Source organism: Salvia miltiorrhiza, chromosome 4, assembly GCF_028751815.1.
Source record: "Salvia miltiorrhiza cultivar Shanhuang (shh) chromosome 4, IMPLAD_Smil_shh, whole genome shotgun sequence".
In the NCBI taxonomy this organism is placed as follows: Eukaryota; Viridiplantae; Streptophyta; class Magnoliopsida; order Lamiales; family Lamiaceae; genus Salvia; species Salvia miltiorrhiza.
The window spans coordinates 3,235,363-3,259,232 of record NC_080390.1 but is presented as its reverse complement, the minus strand read 5'-3'; the positions used below and the strand labels follow the sequence as shown (position 1 = coordinate 3,259,232).

The following is a 23,870-nucleotide window of genomic DNA, read 5'->3' as shown; positions in this document are numbered from 1 at the left end:
GGCGACGTCTTTAATGGAGAAGCTAGGGCACGAAGTCTGTGGGAGAAGAAGAATTTTTTGTAGAGAAGAAGACCCTAGGCAGCGCAAACCCTAGAGAAGGGCGGCATGGCGGCGGCCGGATGAAGGCGGTGGTGCGAGGGGATGAAGACCCAAGGCGGCGCAAACCCTAGGTCGGTGGCGCGAGGGGGAAGATGAATGCAGCGGATCTGGTGTGGTGGTGGGGGAAGGCAGCGGAGGGGGGCAACAGAGGGTGGCAGATCTAGTGGTGGTGGGGGAAGGCAACGGCGGCGGATCTGGTGTGGTGCTGGGGGAAGGCAACGGAGGAGGTGACAAAGGGTGGCGGATCTGGTGGTGGTGGGGGAAGGCAACGGCGGCGGGGGGCGACAGAGGGTGGCGGATCTGGTGATAGTGGGGGAAGGCAACAGCGGCGGATCTGGTGTGATGGTGGGGGAAGGTAGCGGAGGGGGCGACAGAGGGTGGCGGATCTGGTGATGGTGGGGAAGGCAACGGCGGCGGATCTGGTGTGGTGGTGGGGGAAGGCAGTGGAGGGGGCGACAGAGGGTGGTGGATCTGGTGGTGGTGGGGGAAGGCAACGGCGGCGGCGGGCGACAGAGGGTGGCGGATCTGGTGATGGTGGTGGAGAAGGGCGGCAGGGCGGCGGCAGAGGGTGACGGCTGAGGCGGGAGTCAGTGGGCAGTGCCATGTCAGCTCGTAATTGTCATGTGTCAATTTTCAGTCATAATAGGCGCCATGTCGGCGCCATGTCAGCTCGTAATTGTCATGTCAGCTCGGAGATTCACCGGAGCAAAAAAGTATGGAAAAATTGTTCAACACTTTAAGTTCAAGGAATTTTTGATAAAAAAAACAAAATCATGAAAAAGTTGCCAATGGAGGTATAGTTCATGGTTTTGGCATAATTAACCCAAAAAAGAATATTTTTAAAATTTCATCTGAATAGTTACCATTTTCACAGTATCCTAAATTCTAAAATGTACTATACTATTAATAGTACTACTATTCAAATTAATAACACCCAAACTTTTTAATTTTGTGTCCTTATCTGACACCCGTTAAATGCCGAGGGACAAAACCTTGAGTTATTACTAGCTTGAAGAAATCAATCCACTTGACATCTAAATAGAAATCCACGCATATTTAAAAGAAAAAGAAAAAGAAAAAAAGATGTAAATTTCATAAAAAAATAAAAAAATAAAAAAATAAAAAAAAACTTGAATATTGAAATATGAAACAAATGCTTGTAATAACCGAATAACTTAATATCAACTAGTAGATCACACGTACCATGTACAGGGTCAGGGATTATCGTGGCACTCATCAGTTCACTAATATAGTATATGAAACATCTTATAATTATTAATTTAATATAATAATATTAAAATTTAACTTTTAATATAGATCCAAAACATTTGTGAAATAAATCTAGATATTTTTGAAATAATAATAATCATAAGATATAGAAACTTTTTAATACATATCAAGATAATTGTGCTGATTTAAAATATCATGCAATAAGGTCAGTGTTTTCGATTTTCTCTGATCTGATGACTGTTCATCGTTGAACTCGATTCTCTGATCTGATGGAAAATTTTTGATACTCGAAATTTCCCTTTCCAGATTTGGGATACGAAGCCCTCATTCTCGCCTTCGGAACTTCTCTGCGGATTTCATTACTCTTGCCCGCTAGTTGAAGTTTCCTTTCACTCGACAACATACCAGCAAATCTGCACAAAATTTTCAATCGAACCAGCCCGGCGTTGACTTCCCGTCAGTCCGCCATCCGCGCACGGAGCAACCTCACCGCGGCTTGAGAGCAGCGACGCCACCCAGATCCCCTTCGCCGCGCCGCCTGTTCTGCTGATCTCATCTGCTGCTCGTCCACTGAAGAACCGCAGCCGGGAGCCGTTGCTGCTGTGCACTCTTTCGTCACAGCGGCGCAGCAGCAGCTGCTGCGAGCTCTCTCTCGATCTGCTCCAGTCTACTTCGCGAGCTGCAAACGGCGATCTGCTCCGGCCAGACCTCGCGAGCTCCTCTCGCCCGGACAGACTCGCGACTGAGACGGAGTCGGCGGCGGCGGCAGGTCGATTCACATTGTGGTGGCTGCGAGCCTTGGCGGAGGCGCCGATTGCAGGAAGGAAACGGCTACAAACGGCGACCTCGGCGACCTCACGCCGCTGGTCCGGCCGATGGCGTCAAACGGCGGCTATGGCCCCTCGAGCGTTGGTTGGTTCCCGCCGCCGTCTTTGGCTTCCGGTCGACTCAGTAAACCGGGCGACAGAGGTGCGCTCAATCTGCCGGTCGTCTCTACAAATTTTCTCCCAATTACTCCTCGTTCCTCCTTCGTTGTAGGAGAGCACTCCGAGACCGCTTCTCTGGATTGAAGTTCGGGTGTTGCTACTCTTCCAAACCCTACGATGGCAACCCCGTCTGCTCCGAAGGTGTCGCCTCCTCCTCAGCCGAATGCCTCTTTTGCAGATAAGCTGAAGGCTAGGGATGGCAGTCCGCCCGAGCAAGTTTCCAAACCTAGGGACGTCCTCGCTCATGACTTTACAATCCTCCGGCCGGAGTTGGTGGATCTCAAGCGTTGCCTTGTTTTGGACCCTTCTTTCCACCAACGACAAGTCCGGCGATTCGCCCATGCGGTTCACGGCCGACTGATCCTCCGCAAAGGTGATTCACCTCGGTTTGCAGCGGATCTTTGGGAGGAACTTCAGCAGCTTTGGAAACCGTCTGCCGGTTGGTCGATTCATCCTCTCGGAAAAGGTTTCTTCACTTTAAATTTCACAACCGACGAGGATAAGACAGCGGCTTTCACTAAAACGACTTGGCGTCTACGCTCAGGTATACTACAGCTCCAGGCCTGGGTGCCGAATTTTGATCCCTACAAAACGCCTTCTACCCTTGTTCAGGTATGGATTAGAATCTTTAACTTGCCGCATGAATATTGGCACCCAGAGGTTCTTTCCGGGGTCGCACGAGAAGTGGGAACGCCTATCTTGATTGATGGTCAGTCTGCACAGGCTCATGTGGGTCACTTTGCTAGAATTCTTGTTGGGTTAGATGTTTCGGCTGATATTCCTGAGGCTTTAGATATTAAGTGTGGCGACATTGATTTTACTGTCAAGTTTCGATATGAGAATTTGCCTTATTACTGCTCCGTTTGCAATGTTGTGGGACATACTGCTAACCAATGCAGAAGGAGTAAAACGACCACGATCGAGGAGGATTTTACGAAACATCAGGGCCGGGAACGTGGCCAGTTCAAGGTTGATGACCACAGGGTTGATCCTCGTCCCTACACCGGAAATCAGGAATCTCCAGCAAGGGCTGGACAAGCTTTAGCTGAGGTTGGACAGAAACCTTCAGATCCTACCTCATCCAATCCCTTTGCTGTGTTGGTTTCTCTAGAGTTGCAAGATGAACAGAGACTTGTTGGTGATGATAACATGGACAAGCCGCCTTCTGATGGAGGCCGAACTTCAGATGCTTGCATCCCTCAGGACAGTCAGGGTAGAAAGGATATGGAACAACCTGGGTCAAATGACGAAAAGAGCCAAATTGAGATAGTTGAGCAGGAACACGAGAGGACTTCTGCACCTCTGCTTGTTCAACCGCTTGCTGTTATGACTGACAACAACGCTGTGCTAACTTTGACTGGGACGACAGGACCCATTTCTCGTACACGAGGGCGTCCGAAAGGGGCTATCACCAAGAAGGGGAGAGTTTCTGATTCTTCTATCAAGCACAGGCTCCGTCGTATCATAATCAATGGCATGTCTTCGGATTTCCAAAACTCAGCACGCAGTGATGATATGCATGGCCCAGGTCTTGACACTTCTTCGCCTGTGGAGTTCCTGAATAAAGTGAAGTATGCTCAGTCTAGAGGACAGATTATGCAAAACTTTGTGATCAACTCCTCTAACTCTACCGATGCAGCCCATGCTATGTCGGTTGTGGCCTCTTCAAAAATGAAGAAAAAATGGGGCGATTTGTTGGACGATGAAGAGGACGATGTTTTTAACGAGAACGACCCTCTTAAAATGTTCTCTTAGTCTTGGTTTCTTTTTTGGTTACCCGGGGTTTCTTGCGGGTGCTTTTGCTTGTTTCCTTTGTACCTGGTCTCTCTTTTTTTCCTTTTCTTTTTAATAAAATTTTTATTTCAGCTGAAAAAAAAAAAAAATATCATGCAATAAAAAAATAAAAATATTATATTTAAAATCAAAAATAATTCTGAACAAATTCAGTGGTGCAATATTAGAAAACTTAATTGCAAATATATCGCAAACTTATACTCATTTTGGAATTTCGACCTTAATTTTAAAACTTTGCAAATAAATATCTTTATAATTTTTGCACTCGAGGCTTCCCAGGCCAACACAAAATTAAAATATACAGTACTCGAATATTACCAATTATGTGCTTAATTGCACACATAAAATGACGTCGTTTATCCTTCTATACAAGATCTTAGTTAGTGACTGATGATGTTTGTGTCATCTTTCCAAGTCGAAAATATTGGAGAAACCTGAATTGAAAAATATAGAAAGTTTTGATATTTATTTTAAAATGTTTAAAAATGAGATCAAATTTGAAAATATCTATAAATTCGTGATTTGTTTTGCATTTGCCCCTTTTTAATTAAAACAATTGGTTCTAACTAATTATGAAATTTTAGAACTTAATATTGGACCATATTTATAATCTTCTCTATTTAACTCTTACTTCATTAATATATATATTTAGAAAAATTAACTATATAATAATTAATCATTAAGTGATCTTCTCTATTTTGAATAGTTAACACATGTAATTTGTTTGTTGCTAGATTTTAATTTACCATGATTCTAATATTATTAATAAATTAACAATTAATTGTATACACTATTATTCTTTTAACAGTCCTTTTTTAATGTGATCGTATTTTCTTTTTAAAATGAATTATAATATATAACCTGGTATATTTTGATAGTAGTGTTATTATATATGTTCTATTAACAAATTTTATACATAAAATAAATAAGAATACATAATATAATAAATTGAAATGTTAGAAAAAAAAAGTTTAAATGAATCGACCGGGTCTTTAAAAATTTAAATACATAATAAAAATTAAATTTCCTCAAAAAATAAAAATGAAAATGAAATGACTTTTCATATCTTCCATTTGAGATACATATACTTATTTAAGATGAAATCACATAGCCAAAAGAAAAAGGAAGAATTTTCAGCAGTTTTGATTTATCTACAAAATGGAAAAAATATTCTTATATCTATTAAAAAAATTGTTGCACAAGAATATATAGAAACAATTTTTGACCGTTTTGATTTGATGGTGGACTATACATTTTTTTCAGCGATTCTAATTTTATTCTTTGAGGTGGTCTTGGTAGCAACCGGTTGCACCGTGCAATCGGGTTGCACCCTCACTTAAATCATGATTTGTACCCTAACTTGAATCCATATCATGATCATAACCGTATAAATAACACTATTTTAAATGCGAATCAACTCGGTTGCACGGTGCAACTAGTTACACCCAAATTTTTGTGTTATTCCTTTTATAGATCAAATGAGAGGGATCATTAACTTTATTCTTTTATAGATCAAATGAGAACGATCATTGATATGATAAATGAGATTAAATATGAAGCGTCAAATATTAGAATTTTACAATTGAAATTAATAATGTGAATTGAGATTACCGAATAAGCTAATAAAATGCACAAACAACATTTGATTATGGATTCGAATACTAAAGGTGCCAAACTTTACCACATTAATTTAATACGATATTCGTACGTAATAATTGATTTGTTCATAGATTTTTACTGACTAGTTCGTTGATTTTATTAACTATGTTCGTTGTATATATTTTTTCGTAGATATTAGATATGAACCATGCATCGATATAATGATTATATGGTTTATAAGTCATCTCACTTCTTAATATAAACAATATTTTCAATATATCCAGTCCCTATATATAATGGGTGGATTGAGAGAGAATCCAATCCACCACCTTTAGCTTAAGAAATGAGATTACCTATAGACCATAAGATCGTTGTATCTATGGTCCAAATCTAACGGCTACTAAATCTTCAAAAAAATTAATATAACGAACATAGTTAGTAAAATATATGAATGAGTCAATAAAAATTTACGGACCAATCAATTATAATTAATGCACGCAAAGTCGTATTAAATTAATGTGGTCAAATTTCGCCCTCTTCAAAGATTCGAACCCAGATGAAAATATTGTTGAAAATGTTGTTTTTGCATTAATTTGATTTGTTCGTAGATTTTATTAACTTGTTCATTAATTTCGATTCACATGATTAATTTGAACGAATATCAACCATATTATTTAATCTTAGTTCTCATTTCAAGGATCATTCTTATTTGATTATCCATCTCTCTCTCTCTCTCTCTCTCTTTATATATATATATATATATATATATATATATATATATATATTACAATTGTTCACAACTTGATTATCTCTTGTTCACGTATTTTATGTGTTTGTTCATAGGATCTAGTTTCACCGTAAGATAGAGTTTACACTTGATCCTGTAGATTTCACTCCCCTCATAGTATATAGATCCAAATCCGGACCACACAATGTGGCCACATGGTTAACTAGGAGTGTGACATGTGGCAGATGCCTAGCTCTCAAAACCTTTCGAAGTCTTCCAAGGCAAAAAACACGAAGGGGTAAAATAGGAACAAAATTTTTGGAAATTTTTTTTAACCGAAAATTCATTTTTTTCCCACGGCCGACGTCAAAATTATGCATATAATTGAAAACACAAATATGCATACCATTGGATAGAAATATGTTTGAGAAAGTATCACTATACAAACCCTCTGGAGCATCTCGTTGATGCTCGTCGTCGCCATAGTTTTGCATATTTGTGTGTAACATTATGCATGTTTATATTTTTCTTTGTGCATATTCGTGTTCAACTATATGAATAGTACTATGCGACACCGTCAGGTGGCTTTCACCGCCGGTCACTTGACGAATCATACTTTCTCAAAGGGGTCACATACTGATACTTTCTCATGCATAGTTGTGTTCAATTATATGTTTCATTTTGACGACGGTCGCAGAAAAAATAATGTATTTTTGGTTAAAAATAATAATAAAACATCTATATATATATATATATTATTTTATTTTTTTAATTTTCAAAATTTGTATTCTTATTTTACCCCTGCGTGTATTTTGCCTTGCAAGTCATTGGAAGATATCTGCCACGTATCACTTTCCTAGCGCGACACATACGCACATTGTGTGGTTCATATTTTGGATCTATATACTATTATAAGGGGATGGATCTACATGATTCACTCTACATATATATATATAGGGGTGGGCTACCGTGAGAACACATCTTAAAATAAGAAATAAGAGCAATTTTCAATGTATGAATTTTATGTAGAACACGTATGAATTTGCTGTATAAAGGTATTAATTGTGGAAAAAAAATTGCTACCTTTGGGATTCGAACTCAGGACCATAAATCCATCAAACATGGTTACGAATCAACCGTAGATCTTGATGATCTAATGACTGAAAATGATTCTTATTACTTATTTTAGCCCTCCCTTATATATATATATATATATATATATATATATATATATATATATATATATATATGGAAAGGTTCTATTGAGAATTGTATATGTTTTGAGAATTGAGAATTAATCTCAAACCTTGATTTGTACAAATCCAACGGCCCCCATTTTTTGCTGATTTGATACGTTTTTTAATGCAAAAGGTTATTAAAGTAAATCACATTATATTCTAACGGTTGGTTCACTATAATTATGCAAAGTCAAACATGTTTATTTTTGGCAAATATACCATTCTTGATTTTTTTTCAGGATATATTGATATTATTCTTGAAATTCGATTTTAATCAATTAGTCTTCGATCATTGTAATTTGTTAAATGTATTGCTTGTAAAATTCAGAACATATTTCTTATAATCTTAAAATTAAAATATTTTTTTGATATTGAAATTATTTTAAATTACATCTGTATTCATTTATTTTATTTTATTTTGTATATTTTTCAATTTTTTATATGTTCTTTTAAACTAATGGTTCATTAACTGTGATGAACAATTTTTACGATTTGTCGAATGTAATTTATTGGCAAATATGTCGCGAAATTTATAATTGTTGAACATATAAATAATTTTGATAAACAAATCAATAATTTTGATATGTTCATCAAAAGTAGATACGTATGTTCATCAAAATTAAATATGTATGTTCAGCAAAAGTTCATCAAAATTAAATATGTATGTTCAACAAAAGTTCATCAAAATTAAATATGTATGTTCAACAAAGTTCATCAAAATTAAATATGTATGTTCAGCAAAATTTCATCAAAATTAAATACGTATGTTCAGCAAAAATTCATCAAAATGAATTTTGAACATATATATAATTTTGATGATCAAATCAATAATTTTGAAAAGTTCATCAAAATTTAATACGTATGTTCATTAAAATTATTGATTCATTCATCAAAATTATTTATATGTTCAACGACTCTCAATTTTGCAAAATAGAATTTTATTTTAGACTACGATAAACCAAGAATGCTATTTGAAAAAATTAAAAAAGCTATATATTGATTCTCCAAAAAAATAAAAATAAACAATATGCCTTAAATGTAGGGATTAGGGGGTTGACCGAAAATGTGCTAATTACATTGGTGCCCATTTACATAATTTTCGGCCAGTTTATAGTTATTCATGGGTGAGAGAAATTCATCAAAATGTTTAATCATAGTCGTTGATTTAGGGTATATCTAAGGTGGATATTAATTCTTAATTCTTACATAAATGACAATTCTCAATAGATACTAACCCTATATATATATATATATATATATATATATATATATAGGGGTGGGCTAGAGTGAAAACACCCCTTAGTATTTAAAATAGGAATAAATATTAACCATAGATCTAATTAATCATACGGTCCAGATTAGATTATTACTTACTGCTCGGTTCAAATTAAAATAGGTTGTGAATCATACATAATTAATCGGATAAGGGTAATTTGGTCCCAAAAAAATCGACCGATGATCTTCACCAAACTTGCTCCGAAAATAGAGCCCCATTTAATTGGAAATTCATTTATGATATTATTTGACTGCAACTTGAAATGATTCGATTAGATCAGACGAATCTTTGAATATTATTGCCATATCTAATCTATTTTGTGGAGAAGTAATAAATAATTATTTTTTATGGTATGAATTAGAAGGTGTAGGGTTTATTTTCCAAGATACTCTCTTTATCCCTTTCCGGCAGGGGGCGATTCAGACGAAAGGTACCAAAAAAAATTCTGGCATTGGTGTTGAATTCTTGGTAAGCTCTATCCTCTATGGCAGTGAGAAATCAGTTTCTTCATTCTGCCCTTTAGGTGTTCGATAGATTGTTTGAGAGGCAATTTTTTTTCTTCAAGCTTTTGTCTTTTCGTTTTTGTCCAGACTTTTAGCCTAGAGGGCGAAAATAAAAAAAAAATAACTTGCGGTAAAGAATTTCGGATCTATAATGGTGATTACGGAATCAAAGAGAGCTAGTATGTAAATTATAATGTTGTGCTTTGTTTTTGTTTTTTTTTTTTTTTTCTGGTATCTTGGTTGAAAAAAATGGTGAATTGGATATGAACACTCGGATCGGCTGTGATTTTCGTTTGATGTTCCGATTTCGTGCAATATGTATTAGTAGTGATAGGTTTGGATAAAAAGGATAATTTTTTTAATGATTTGTAATTTTATGAGTCAAACATCGATTCATATTTAGGACAGGAGAATGCGAAATGCTGTTTATTTTTGATAATTTTGACAGGAGAATGTGTATGAGTGTTCCAGTGGGATGTTTTGTGATTGTGTTGGTGTGAGAGTATGCGAAATGTTGTTTTGATGTGTAAAATAAGCTTGAGTTGGTTAATTGAACCACATTATGTATATTATGAAGCGTTGTTGTGTAGTATGAACCATGCCTAAATGTAGGATGATCCATTGGTTTCTAAAACCTATAATTATATGTTTGAATCAGTTGGAGGTTGTGCATGAACCAAATAATGTGGGGTGATTTATATATTGTATTCAATGAACCAATGCGGATGAAGCATGAATAAGTATGTATATTTTTCAGCAAATGATGTTAACTTGTATTTGTGATGTTTGAATCACTATTTTTTTTTGTGAACCCTATCATCGTCTAACAATTGCATCGATATTGTGAATTGCAGCTTACCTTGCTCAGAAGAAGGGGAAAGGCATTATAATTTGTTAGAGAAATGAGAATGCAGATGAATTGTATTTCCTAAAAAATGGGACAGAATGCAGATTCAAAATTCAAATGAAACATGATACGAACAAAAAATAAAGAAGTTATCTACATATCAATCAAATAACTATAGGTATTCTGAATTAATAAAAAAATCCTAAATAATACTACAAAAAAAATCGTAACATGCATTCTAATTCATGTTATTATACTATGAAAATTCGTGTTGAATCAACGGGCGATTCATGCAAATGAATATTCGTGCTGAATCAACGGGCGATGCATGCAAGATAATTTTCGATTCAGTTTTGCAACATAACGTGATTCATGCAATATATCTGTGATTAGTAATTCCAGCAAATCATGTCGTAAGAAGTATCTGTTTAAAATAATTCCAAAAAATATGATAGAAGCAATATTTGCATAAGATATATTTTTATTCTTGAGTAATGAAAAGATATGCATTGAAATGGAAAGAGATTAATGAAATAAAAGCTACCAAATCTGAGAAGATATGTTATAAGCGTTAGTTTTGTTTATAATGACAAAAAAATCCTCCAATGCAATAGGCGTGAGTTTTGGTGCTGATCTTTAGGATGATTTTAAGCCATAGGATCTAGGAAAATAAAGGGATGAGATCCGTTCCTATTTTATGCAAAAAAATATGTTTTTATTTTAGCTCACCTATATATATATATATATATATATATATATATATATATATATATATATAGGGTGTGGTTCTAGAGAGAACTATATTATTTGTGAGAACGGGAGAACCATCAAATCTAATGCATCCACTGTAAAAATTAATGCATTCGTTGTTAAAATTAATGCACTAAAAAAATAAAAAAAAATGCTCCCTTCAGGATTCGAACCCAGGATCTGCATTCATCCAACAAGATGATGCATCCACCGTAGATCTTAATGATCGAATGGCTGAAAATGGTTCTCCGGTCTTTTTTTATTTATGGTTCTTTCTTGAACCTCTCCCTATATATATATATGTGTGTGTGTGTGTGTGTGTGTGTGTGTGTGTGTGTGTGCGTGTGTATATATATAGGGGAGGGCTACAGTATAAACACTTGTATAAATTACTATAAATTAATTAAAATGTATGAATTTTATGTAGAACGCTTATGAATTATCTGTGTAAATGTTTGAATTTCGGGGGAAAAAAATTGCTACCTCTGGAATTCGAACTCATGACCATAAATTCATCCAACAAGGTGATGAATCAACTGTAGATCTTGATGATCTGAAAATGGTTCATATTTTATACTTTAAGAAGTGTGTTTATTTTAGCTATATATATATATATATATATATATATATATATATATATATAGGGAGAGGTTCAAATAAGAACCACTAAATAAAATTAGAACAGAGAACCATTTTAAGCCATTCGATCATCAAGATCTACGGTGGATGCATCATCTTGGTGGATGAATGCAGATCCTGGGTTCGAATCCTAAAGGGAGCAAAAAATTTATTACTTTCGGATGCATTAAATTTAATAGCGAATGCTCATATATATATATATATATGGTGTGGTTCTAGAGAGAACTACATTATTTGTGAGAACGGGGGAACCATCAAATCTAATGCATTCACTGTAAAAATTAATGCATTCGCTGTTAAAATTAATGCACTAAAAAAATTTTAAAAAAAAATGCTCTCTTTAGGATTCGAACCCAGGTTCTATATTCATCCAACAAGATGATGCATCCACCGTAGATCTTGATGATCGAATGGCTGAAAATGGTTATCTGTTCTTTTTTTTATTTATGGTTCTATCTTGAACCTCTCCCTATATATATATATATATATATATATGGTGCGGTTATAGTGAGAACCACAATTATCGTGAGAACATAAGAACCAATAAAATTACTACATCTGCTATACAAATTAATGCATCCGCTATTAAATTTAATGCATCCGAAAAAAATAATTTTTTTGCTCCCTTCAAGATTCGAACCCAGCACCTGCATCCATCCACCAAGATGATGCATCCACCGTAGATCTTGATGATCGAATGGCTTAAAATGGTTCTCCGTTCTTATTTTATTAGTGGTTCTTATTTGAACCTCTCCCTATATATATATATATATATATATATATATATATAATTGAAAGGGGCAAAATTTTACCTGGGTTCAAATCCTTGAGGGAGTCAAAATTTATTAATTAACTGAATATCTATATTCTATACAGAATTATTCATTATTCTCATTTCTCACGAAAAATAACATTCTCATTATAGATAACTTTTTCTCCCCTTCTTAAACTAAAGAAAACATTGGTTCGAACAACATCTTAATTAATATTTCAATATTCAAGCTTATTATGAATCCTGGATGCCCAATTGGATGTCAAGTGGATTGACTTCGTCAAATATTCAGCAAGAAGTAACAATTTTTCAACTCAATATTTAACATATGTTAGTCTTGTTAGATAAGGATACAAAATCAAAAATTTGGATATTATTCACATATTAGTAATAGTAGTACATGATTTGTAATTAGAATAGATAGCAATAATATTTAAGAATAGACGACGGCAATACAAAATTGAAAGAGCAATAATTTGGGGTGGCTTGTTAACAAGATGCTCAAATGGGATGGCCGCCTCGAAGCTAGCAGAAGGCGTCGCTGTCGACGTCGAGCCCCATGCTGGTTGAGTGGTCTATTTCTTGCCTCACTCACTTTTGTGAGAATTGCTCTTTGTTTCTTCACGACTGCAGTTGCTGCTCACACTCACCGGCCCCCCATCTTTATGTTTTCTTTTTTAATTTTCTTTTTTTCTTTAATTGGTGTTGCTTGGAATCTTCTGTGCACTCTCATCTTCCATAATTCTTACACACCATCACATGTCTCCTACATGATGTCAGTGGCTTTTAAGTACATCCCATTCTCTTTGTTATTAACACTCTAAATGGGCCATTAGTACTCAAAGGGTCCCTTTTTTCCAACTTATAGGATTGTGAGTAGCTTCGAAATAGATATTCGTCTAAGAATTATGGGGGGTTTAATTTGGCGATATCGATGATGATGATTAATTAATGAGTGGGACAGAGTATTAATTCATTCGATCGATCTCTTGATTGTTTGTCCGAAACAAGGCCATGACTTTGGCCTCACCATATGGGGTTTAATTTAGCACTGCCCATGACTTTGGCATCACCATATGGGGTTTCATTTAGCACTGCCCACATGCCTCCCCGTGTCAATACTCGTCCAAAGATCGTATTGAAAACGAAAAGAATCTAAACCGGTGTGCGTTAATGCAGGTATGTGGGGTTTGAATGTGGTCCCACCTGCATTAACGCACACTATTTTCAATTTTTTTTTTTGTTTTTTTTTTTTGTTTTGAGGTTTTGGGTATGTATAGGGGAGGAGGCATTGCCGCTTTAGGGACGGGTAAAATTTCCGGCATTAGGAAAATGGAAGATTTGAGCCAAATTTAGGAGGTGTTAATGTGGTCTGCAGGGACATTGGTGCAGGAAATGAAGTGATAGGTCATGTGTCACCAAAGCTTTTCAGTTATTTTGTCATTGCATTGGATGACTTCTCAATACATTTTTAGAAAAATGGACAAAAATAGCCATTTTTAAGTGGGGGAGATTTTCATTATTTTACGTATGTGATAGGTCGTCGTTGTAGGATTTGGTCCCCATTCATTAACCAAAGATTTAATTTGGGAAGAAGATCGACCAAAATAATTTCAGATGATTCATATTCATATTACTCAAGATGGTATGATCATCAAGTCATTAACGAGATGTTTCTCTTTGGGTTTCGGTGACTTCCGCCTAATAAAAAAAATTGTTACTAATTAAAGAGGGAATGAATTAGGTATCGAAAGGCTATTTTGAATTTGATTGATTCTTTGTCGATCAAGCTTAAGCAATAAGAAAAGTAAAACATAAATTAAGGTAAAGAATGAAAATAAATTACTTTCTCATGTAGCTAGTAAGAGTTAATACACACCTTATGGATATTTAATTTAAGTGGTCGGTGGTCGGTGGTCGCTTAGATAAAAATAGAATAACATTGGCTATAATTTGTTAATTATATATATGATCACTAAAATACTAGTAATAAAATACCACAATTAACACTGTGTAATTGATAACAAATAATAAATCGAGTATCTTATCCACAAGGAAGCAAACAGAAATATGATGAATGATAAAAACTAAACTCAACACATAAAGTCAAGTAAATAAAAGACTCATCATAAGGAATGTAATTTCGTTAATCAAATCTATACAATTAACCTATTAATCATAATTACGTGTAGTGACCCGCTCTTTTATATATTTTAAATCCAGTAATGAGTGTTTATTTTTGTTCATCAGTAAATGAAAACGGTTATTATCCTGATATGAATTCAGCTTATGATCCTGAATTTATATTGTTAAAGCAGTCAATGATATTATTTCAGAATTATAACTGACTTAACAAAGTCACGTTATTTATTTAAGCGAGATGAAATTTTATTTTATTTTTACTTAGGTCGTGAATTATTTCCGACTCAAGAAGTTAATTAAATCTACGGATTTAATTTAGATATCAGAACAACGAACGAATTAAATCTACGGATTTAATTTAAATTCATTTTATAACTTATCGATTTTAGAGAGATATCACATGTCGAAATCGAGATTTATGTAAATACAGTATCAAGCAGAATCGAAGCCAGTATTTTATTACAATTACAGAATCACCGACACATAGAAAATACATCATTAATTCTTCTCTACATTTTTTTTTCTTTCTTTTTCTTTCCATTAATTTTTGTTCCCCACTTCTCTACACCACTTTTCCCCACCACTCACTTTCCCCCACCGCTCATCATTTTTCCCACCACTCATCACTCAATTATGCAATATTACACCATTTTCACTCCCAATCTTCACAAGGGAATTCACCCAGGAGAAATCTGCATTCATCGCCCTGCTGCCAAAATTTCAGAGGTAAGCTTGGTTCAATTTCTTCACATTTCTTCCATATGCAACCTGCATTGACCAAATTCATTTTAGTTATTTCACACTTCACTAAACTCCAGCAACAACCAAGCAGGCAGTTGAACACAAGTGAGGTAATTCACTATCTCAATCAACCATTCCAGAAAACATTCATATCACGCATGATTATGGTTAGTTTCACAATGCCAGAAGACCGTATAATCATCTTGAACTTAGCAAGCACCAACAACATTCTAATATTCAAGTGACAGTTCCTATGTAGTTCTAATCAAGCATAATTTGAGTTATGCAAAACAAGAAGATTTCACCTTGTCTAATTCACGTTTTCGAATCGATAAAAAGGAGGCGAGTTTTAACTTAGCTTTAGAGAGGGTGGGCTGCTGCCCTGCTCAGTGAATCGAGGGGGCGACGGCAGAGCTTTCACCGGCGTCGGAGGGGCGCACGTACAGACCTCAGCGGTTCTGCTCGCCGGTTGTTCAGTCACGGCGACGGCGGCTCTGGGAGAGGCGGCTGCCGGACTCTTGCTGTTAACAGCAGCGGCTGGCGGCGGCACTCCCAAGCGGCGACGTCCGGCAATAGAACTCCAGACCGCGACCCGGCGAAACAACAGCGGTAGTTGGTGGCGTGGCTCGAACCTTCGACTCCGGAGATAGCAGAACGGCGGACCCCTCCTGCTCACCGGAAATCGTGTGACAGCAGCGGCGATTTGCGAAGGGAAAGGACTCCGGCTCGGAGGAAAGAACGAGGCGGCGCGGGCCTCACTGACTCGACCGGGCTCCACCAGAGGCGGCGGCGACTCCGACGGAGAGTATGGCGGCGACGATTTCTGAATTGAGAAGTTAGGGCTCCTCTTTGTTTCCTTCAACAGATATGGAGAGAGAGAACCTCGGAGGGGGAAATTGAGGACGAGGTTGGACGGGGCTGCTTCCAGTTGACGACCGCTCGCTGGATTCTGGAGCAGCGGCGGCACCCGCCTCGGCTGAGGCCGGTTGGAGGCGGAGCGAGAGGGAGAAATAGAGAGAGAGGGGTCGCCTGTTTTTGTGAAGAGAGAGAGACCGATAGTGAGAGAGAGAGAAATGGGCTTTGATTTTAATTGTTGTTTTGATTTGTATGGGCTTTATTTAATTGAGTTGGGCCAAATTTTTGGGCTTTATTTATTTTAATATTTGGGCCGAAAATTGGGCCTCCTATTTATTTTCTTTGGGACTTGTTGTATTTATTTTCATGTGGGCCTTAATTATTTCTCTTTGGGCTGAGTTTACTAATGAAAGCCCAACTGCATTATATTTTAATTGGGTTTTAGTTTAATTCATTAGGCCTTTGTTATATTATTTCAGTTGGGCCTTATTTATTTTACTCAGATGGGCCTCTATTACATTATTTCATTGGGCCGAATTTATTTAAATTGAAGCCTATTTATTTTATTGGGCTGTTATATTATCTTCGTTGGGCCTCGTTTGATTTATTTAATTGAGCCCAGCTAATCAAATTATTTATTTATTGGGCCAAGATTTATTTAATTACTTGAGCCCTGAATTATTTCAATTGAACCTCTCATGTTAATTATTCAAGCCCACTTCTGCTTAATTAATTATTAGGCTGCCGTATGTTGAGCCTTTTAATTATTTAAACTTGCAACAGTACTTTCTCCCATTTATTAAGCCGATTAATTATGAGGTTATAAATCGAATAAGCTGAAGTATTTATTTATTTTCTTTTGACTACGAGGAATGAGGTTTATTTAATTGACGGATTAGAACACCCCGAAGAGAACGGATTAATTATGATGATTTATCCGACCTCAGGCGACGAGCCTTATTTAAATTATTTTATTTCGACAATTAGAATTATAATAGAATCTCCCAGATTATTATTTCAGAATAATAATTCATGCATAAGGATCATGCATAGTTAATTCTGTATTCTCATTATTTGAGGATTTTATTCGAGCAGATATCTTATATATGTACATATATTCTCGTAATAAAGGTCAAGGGCGAGATTGATAATCTGTTGAGGAGCTTTTGTATCACAGAAAATTACTATCAGGTGGGCATTACTTTCATATATATCAAATGAGTTTAAATGTTACGTTCAAGCAAGTTATTTCATGACTAAATTAATTGAAGTTATTTCAAATATTGTCTTGCCATAAAATGTTTCAATTTCAGTATGATATCTATCTGATGTGGCTTTTATCATGTAATCGAATTCGGGTCTTGAGCAGTTGATAGCTATCCTGCCAGGGCTAGTGTACACCAGTGACCGTGAGTCATCTAGCGGGTTGGCCGGTCAAGTGACCGTGAGAGGTGGCCACCTCTCCGGCACACAGTTCCAGATATGATAGATTACAGAACTTAGACTGCAGTCGAACTTTAAGAATCACAAATGAATTTAGTAAGCTTGGGCCTTTTAGCGAAAAACTCCCTTGCTGTACTGTTTATGATGGCATGACAATTTACAGTTTTGAAGCATGTATTTTTATACTTAGGCATACGTGCCCACTGAGTACTTTTGTACTCAAGCCCTGCATATATTTCTAAATGTGCAGGTTGAGCAGCTGCCGATGGTGATGAAGTGACGAGCGAGACTCTTTTGTCTTATTATGTATTAATGAACTCTAGGGTTACATGTCTTCATACATGTAATCAGAACCGTATTCCGCTGCGTACTCAGAAGTTTTATGTTGTTTTGGATAAGTCGGAGTTATCCAAACTTACTAGTTATTTGAGTCTATACGACTAAAACTCCGTTATATTATAAATATCCATGTTGTTAACAATGATGAAATGTGATCCTTCCTTGTTTGATTATTCCCCTTTCTACCCCGCTTCTAATCTCCCTCCATTAGTCACGGTTTCCCCGGCTTAATTATCCTTAATTAGGTCTGGTCGTGACAGAGTGGTATCAGAGCAGTTCATTTGCTCTGAACCCTAGAGTTAGCCCATTTTCTAGTATGATCACTAGTATATATGAGTCAGTCAGCCAAAGCTCATCACTTCATCACATCGTCATGCTCAGCAAGAAAGAAGGTGGTAATGATTTTAAAACATTGAGAAGTTCACGTTTTATATGAATGTACTGATGCTTACATTCAAGTTTTATGCTTTATTGATTGATTAGATATCTCAATGAACTTAGATGCGTTAAGAATGCATGATCACTGTTACGAGCAGAACAATAGAAGCTAGAAACTCAGTTATATTTCACTATAGCCATGGTGAAGAGCTAAGAAAGAGGAAGAGAATCCAATGAAAGCAGTGCAAGCAGAGTGCCACGCACGAATCACTGAAGCAGGCATAGTTCTTCATTCAGGTTGTTCACGCGTGACAGAACACCGAATCGACTATTGCCTTATTTGATGATAGATCACGTGAGTCATTGCTCGTAGCGACGAGTGTGACTTATGTAATCAGTTAGCTATCGCATAATGAGCTAAGACTCATTACTAACTCTCGATTATCACCAGTTATGGCATGAAGAGAACCTTCATGATTTATGTTCGAACTTCATAGTCAGACTCACATGCAGTTATAACACTTTGTGTATGATGTTATAGCATCGCGATTAAAACTATCAGCTTATAGTTTCATATATTCGGAACCATTCTACTTACAGTACCTATCGCAATGGATAAGGACATGACTGAGAATCTCTATTGATTACGATCACCTACTATGAATTGGAAAGACGAGATGTGATATGGGTACTAGCAGTTACCAACCATTATGACTGATCATAAAAGTTTACGCAAGTGTGTAAGACGAGAGAAGTTCTCGAAGATGGTTTATAGTTTAATAATAGCTAGAAGCGCCGACAGTGGATCAATGCTGAAACAAATGAATTAAGATTCTAATGAGACCCTAAGGATATACTCAAGATAAGTATATATATACCTTAACCTATCGAGGACATCGCCTCAGTTAGAACGTCTTGGATTATGCATTTAGTCTGGTAGCCGCAATGAGAGCATTGACTAAGGTCATTCTATGACTTAGCATTACACATGGAGACACATACCCTATAAAGGTGCTCAGATGAGCAAAAGCTATTTCCTTATTGAATGCGTGATGATTCAAAAGGTTTTTGCAATAAAATGAAAGAGTGCTTCAAATTATATGGTTGCATTTCAAGCGCTATGTGAAGAAACACTAAGTACTAGAAGTACTACATTAAGATCATATAGAGGAACATTGTTGAGTAAGGTCGAGCCTACCTTATTTCGCCTATAGAAGATGTTTAAGGATTGCATTAAACTAGGAGGTAGACTCCAAGTTTGAGAAGCTCTAGAATATTCTCAAGGACATGTTCAAGATATTAAGAAGAAAGTGGTGATTTTAGACCAAATATACCTTTTGCAGCCAAGGAACAAGAGTTGCCAAGTTCGGAAAAGTATTTCCGAATGACTGAGAAGTAGTTGTGTCGGACCTGGCCAGTCCACATGGCCAAAATCTCAGTAGTCGTCATATATGGGTCTTTAAACCTATATATTTTAAACCTTCATCTGAAAAGCCAAACGGTTTCAGACTATTAGGTCAATTCGTTTCGACCTTTCAGTCAATTCATTTCTACCCTATGGTTATTCATTTTCAATTGTTTGGCAAATTATTGAAACACTTTGCCTAATTTCCATTTGTGATTTGAATCATTGCGATCTACTAGCTATTGGTAGATTTTCTGTGATCCAAGGACAAACAGATACTCATCAGATTAAATCAGTCAAACACGTATGCTTCAACCCAAAGGTCAAGCACGTAATGCATACAGACATTCTCTTGTGCATTTAGTAGGACGTTATTTGTGTACTTCGAAAACGATGATCATTTCGATGCTTTTGTATGCCCCTACGTTGGCTTAGTTATTTTGACAAGTATTAGTACAAAAATGCTGGTTCATAGGGCATTTCGGAACTGAGCTCTTTCGTGATGACCTTGCTAGATAGCTAGTTCATCGTGTATAATGCTTGGATAGATCACCAGATCTATATTCAATTGTTGATGAAATAGTCCTCATTGATACTAATTTCCCATGTCTATGTAGCGACCCTATCAGTCTTTTGCGGCAAGTCACTTCCGCTATGTTATTTATATACTTTCATGAGGAAGAGTATGAGCGAGATTTGAGAATCAAGAAAACAATTTACAGAATCGATGATATGCATCTGTGTATTACATTGGTGACTATATGTCGACTCATCGGAATGCCAACAAAGCAAAGGCGTCCGAGAGAAGTTGGATAGAACGATAAGAACAATAGTATGCCTTGTGTTGTTGCATTAACAACTTGTGTTTTGACCTAATAGAATGCCGCCAAAACGAGGACGACCAAGAGGAGGGGGCAGGATTCCCCGAAATGAAAGAAGAGACCCAGAAACAGGGCCAGAACCAGAAACCGAAATAGTTCAACCACCTGTTCAGCCAAAACGATAGATTGAAGAATTATTCTTGCGACAGAACCCACCTACCTTCAACGGGACAGGAGACCCGGCAGAAGCTGAAACTTGGGTTCGCGCTATTGAACGCATTTTCAACTTCCTGCGTTGCACCGACCAAGAACGTCTGACTTGTATGTCCTTTCAGTTGACTGGGTCAGCTGATTTCTGGTGGGAAGCAAGGATGAAAACGATGGCAGCAGAGCAGTTAGAAAACCTGACTTGGGAACAATTCAAAGCCGGTATATATGACAAGTATATACCCAAGAGCTACCGCAAGAAAAAAAAGAGGCTGAATTTCACAATCTAAAACAAGGGAAGATGTCGGTAACTCAATACGACAGGATGTTCTGCGATATGTCTAGATATGCGCCAGAACAAGTTGACACAGATGAGAAGATGGCTGAAAAGTTTTGTGCCGGACTGAGGCACGAGATTAGGATGGCTTTGGCAAGCCACGGAGGATTGTCTTACACTGAGTCGCTCAGCCGAGCGTTAGACATTGAGGCAGCCATGCCTGGAGAAAGACTTGCAATTGTACCTGCGCTAGCACCTCCACAGGATCAAAATCATAATCAGAATTTTAAAGGAAAAAGGAGATGGGACAACAGTAAACCGAACCAAGGCGAGAAGAGGCCATGGCAGGGACGGGTCTTCCAGTCACAGGGCTATGGAAGCCAGGGCGCACCGAAACAGATGGGAAATAACCAACAGAGGGCCCCACATTGCCCCAAATGTAACAAAAGTAATGTGGGAATCTGTAAGGCCGGCAGTGATAGTTGTTATATCTGCAACCAGAAGGGGGCACTATGCAAACCGGTGCCCGAATAAGCAACATGGAACGGGTTCAAGACCAAACCCACCTATCTAGGCTCCACCTCTGCGAGCAATTCAAGCTTTGCCCCAACCATATCCAAGGCAACAACCACAGTATCAGCAGCCACAGCAGCACCAACAGCTACAGTACCAATCACAACCTCAACAACCGTATCAGCAACAGGCCCGCCAACAACAGCAGCGACAACAGAAATAACATGAAAAGCCTCGTCATGCTAGAGCCTATGCTATGAGGCAGAAGCAGCCCGAGAACAACCAGGGAAACCTGGCAGGTATGGGCATGCTACTCAATACTCCTGTTGTACTTCTATTTGATACGGGCGCATCGCATACTTTCATTTCAAGTACATGTGTCGACACCTTAAAACTTAAAATGGAAAGAGCTGACCAGGAGTTGAGTATATCATCACCTATAGGAGGGATGACGATAGTAGATCATGTGTGCTTGAACCTAGAACTGAACATAGGGTCACTCAAGCTTGTAGTGAACAACTCGTATGTTATACCGATGGGAGATGTGGACATAATCCTAGGAATGGACTGGCTAGCCGAGAACTATGCCACCATCCTATGTAATGAAAGACGGATATCATTCCGATCCCCAGGAAGGGAGCCGTCACATTTCCACGGAATTAGCATGGGGAGAAGAAAGATGATCATCTCCGCTCTGCAAGTAACAAAAATGATGAAGAAGGGATACCCAACTTACCTCGTATACTTGCACGGAGAACTGGGAATTGAAAGGAGCATAGAAGATGTAGCAATTGTACGGGACTTTTCAGATGTATTTCCAGAGATTCTGCCAGGGCCACCGCCGGACAGACCAATTGAGTTTACCATTGATTTGGAGCCCGAGGCAGCTCCCATTTCGAAGGCACCGTACCGGATGGCTCCTAAAGAGTTGGAAGAACTCAAGATTCAACTGCAAGAACTTTTGGAACTTGGATTCATTAGGCCAAGTGTATCACCTTGGGGTGCACCCGTACTTTTCGTGAAGAAAAAGGATGGCACATTGCGAATGTGCATATACTATAGAGAACTGAACAAAGTGACACTCAAGAACAAATATCCTTTACCAAGGATAGATGACCTCTTCGACCAGCTCAAGGGAGCAAGCGTGTTCTCAAAGATTGATTTGCGGTCTGGTTATCACCAGCTGAAGATTCGACCAGAAGACGTACCTAAGACGGCATTTCGAACTAGGTATGGCCACTACGAATTTGTAGTTGTGCCATTCGGGCTAACCAACGCGCCAGCCGTATTCATGGACCTCATGAATCGAGTGTTCCATCCGTACTTAGACAAATTTGTCTTGGTATTCATAGATGACATCCTGATCTACTCGAAGAACGAGAAAGACCATGAGGAACATCTGAGAATTATCCTAGAAACGTTGAGGACGGAGCGCCTTTATGCCAAATTCAGCAAGTGCGAGTTTTGGCTCAGCGAAATCACTTTTTTTTAGGACATATTGTGTCATCAGAAGGGATTAAAGTGGACCCTGAGAAAGTGCAAGCGGTGCGCGAATGGAGATCGCCTACTAACCCTAATGAGATAAGAAGTTTCTTAGGATTGGCAGGTTACTATCGGAGGTTTATGGAAGGATTTTCCAAAATTGCAAGGCCAATGACGCAACTACTCAGGAAGGGAATAAAATTTTCTTGGACAGAGGAGTGCGAAAAGAGCTTCCAAGAACTCAAGGAAAAGTTGACTACGGCACCAGTGTTAGCCGTCCCAACAGCTGATAAGGAATACGTGATTTACACAGACGCGTCCAAAAATGGACTTGGCTGTGTGCTGATGCAAGAAGGAAGAGTGATAGCATATGCGTCACGACAGCTTAGGCCACATGAACTGAATTACCCGACTCATGATCTGGAGTTAGCTGCAGTGGTGCATGCGCTGAAGATTTGGAGACACCACCTATATGGAGTTAGGTGTGAGATATTCACAGACCACAAAAGCCTGAAATACTTTTTCGAGCAAAAGGACCTTAATATGAGACAAATGAGATGGCTCGAACTAGTGAAGGATTATGACTGCGGTATTAACTACCACCCGGGTAAGGCCAATGTAGTAGCTGATGCATTGAGCCGTAAAACTCAATCTAGGTTGGGATGCCTCGTCACCCAAAAGAATGAGCTCATCAAAGAGTTTGGAAAAATGAGCATAGAAGTGGTTAAACCACCAGGGACGATAGCAAGCGTTGTTGCAACAATACCTAGCTTGAGAAAGATGATTGTAAAAGCACAAAGAAAAGAC

At 37.6% G+C, this 23,870-nt stretch overlaps 1 protein-coding gene across 1 annotated transcript; it reads right to left on the bottom strand.

Moving 5' to 3' along the window:
- Positions 1-259: 259 nt before the first annotated feature.
- LOC131021151 (uncharacterized) lies at positions 260-703 on the bottom strand. Its single transcript, XM_057950241.1, has one exon. It carries the CDS (start codon positions 701-703, stop codon positions 260-262), a length of 444 nt encoding a protein of 147 aa, XP_057806224.1.
- Positions 704-23,870: the final 23,167 nt, after the last annotated feature.

Bases quoted from the DNA above. Each gene is read 5' to 3' on its own strand.
- LOC131021151 (XM_057950241.1), bottom strand. From the start codon at position 703: ATGGCACTGCCCACTGACTCCCGCCTCAGCCGTCACCCTCTGCCGCCG.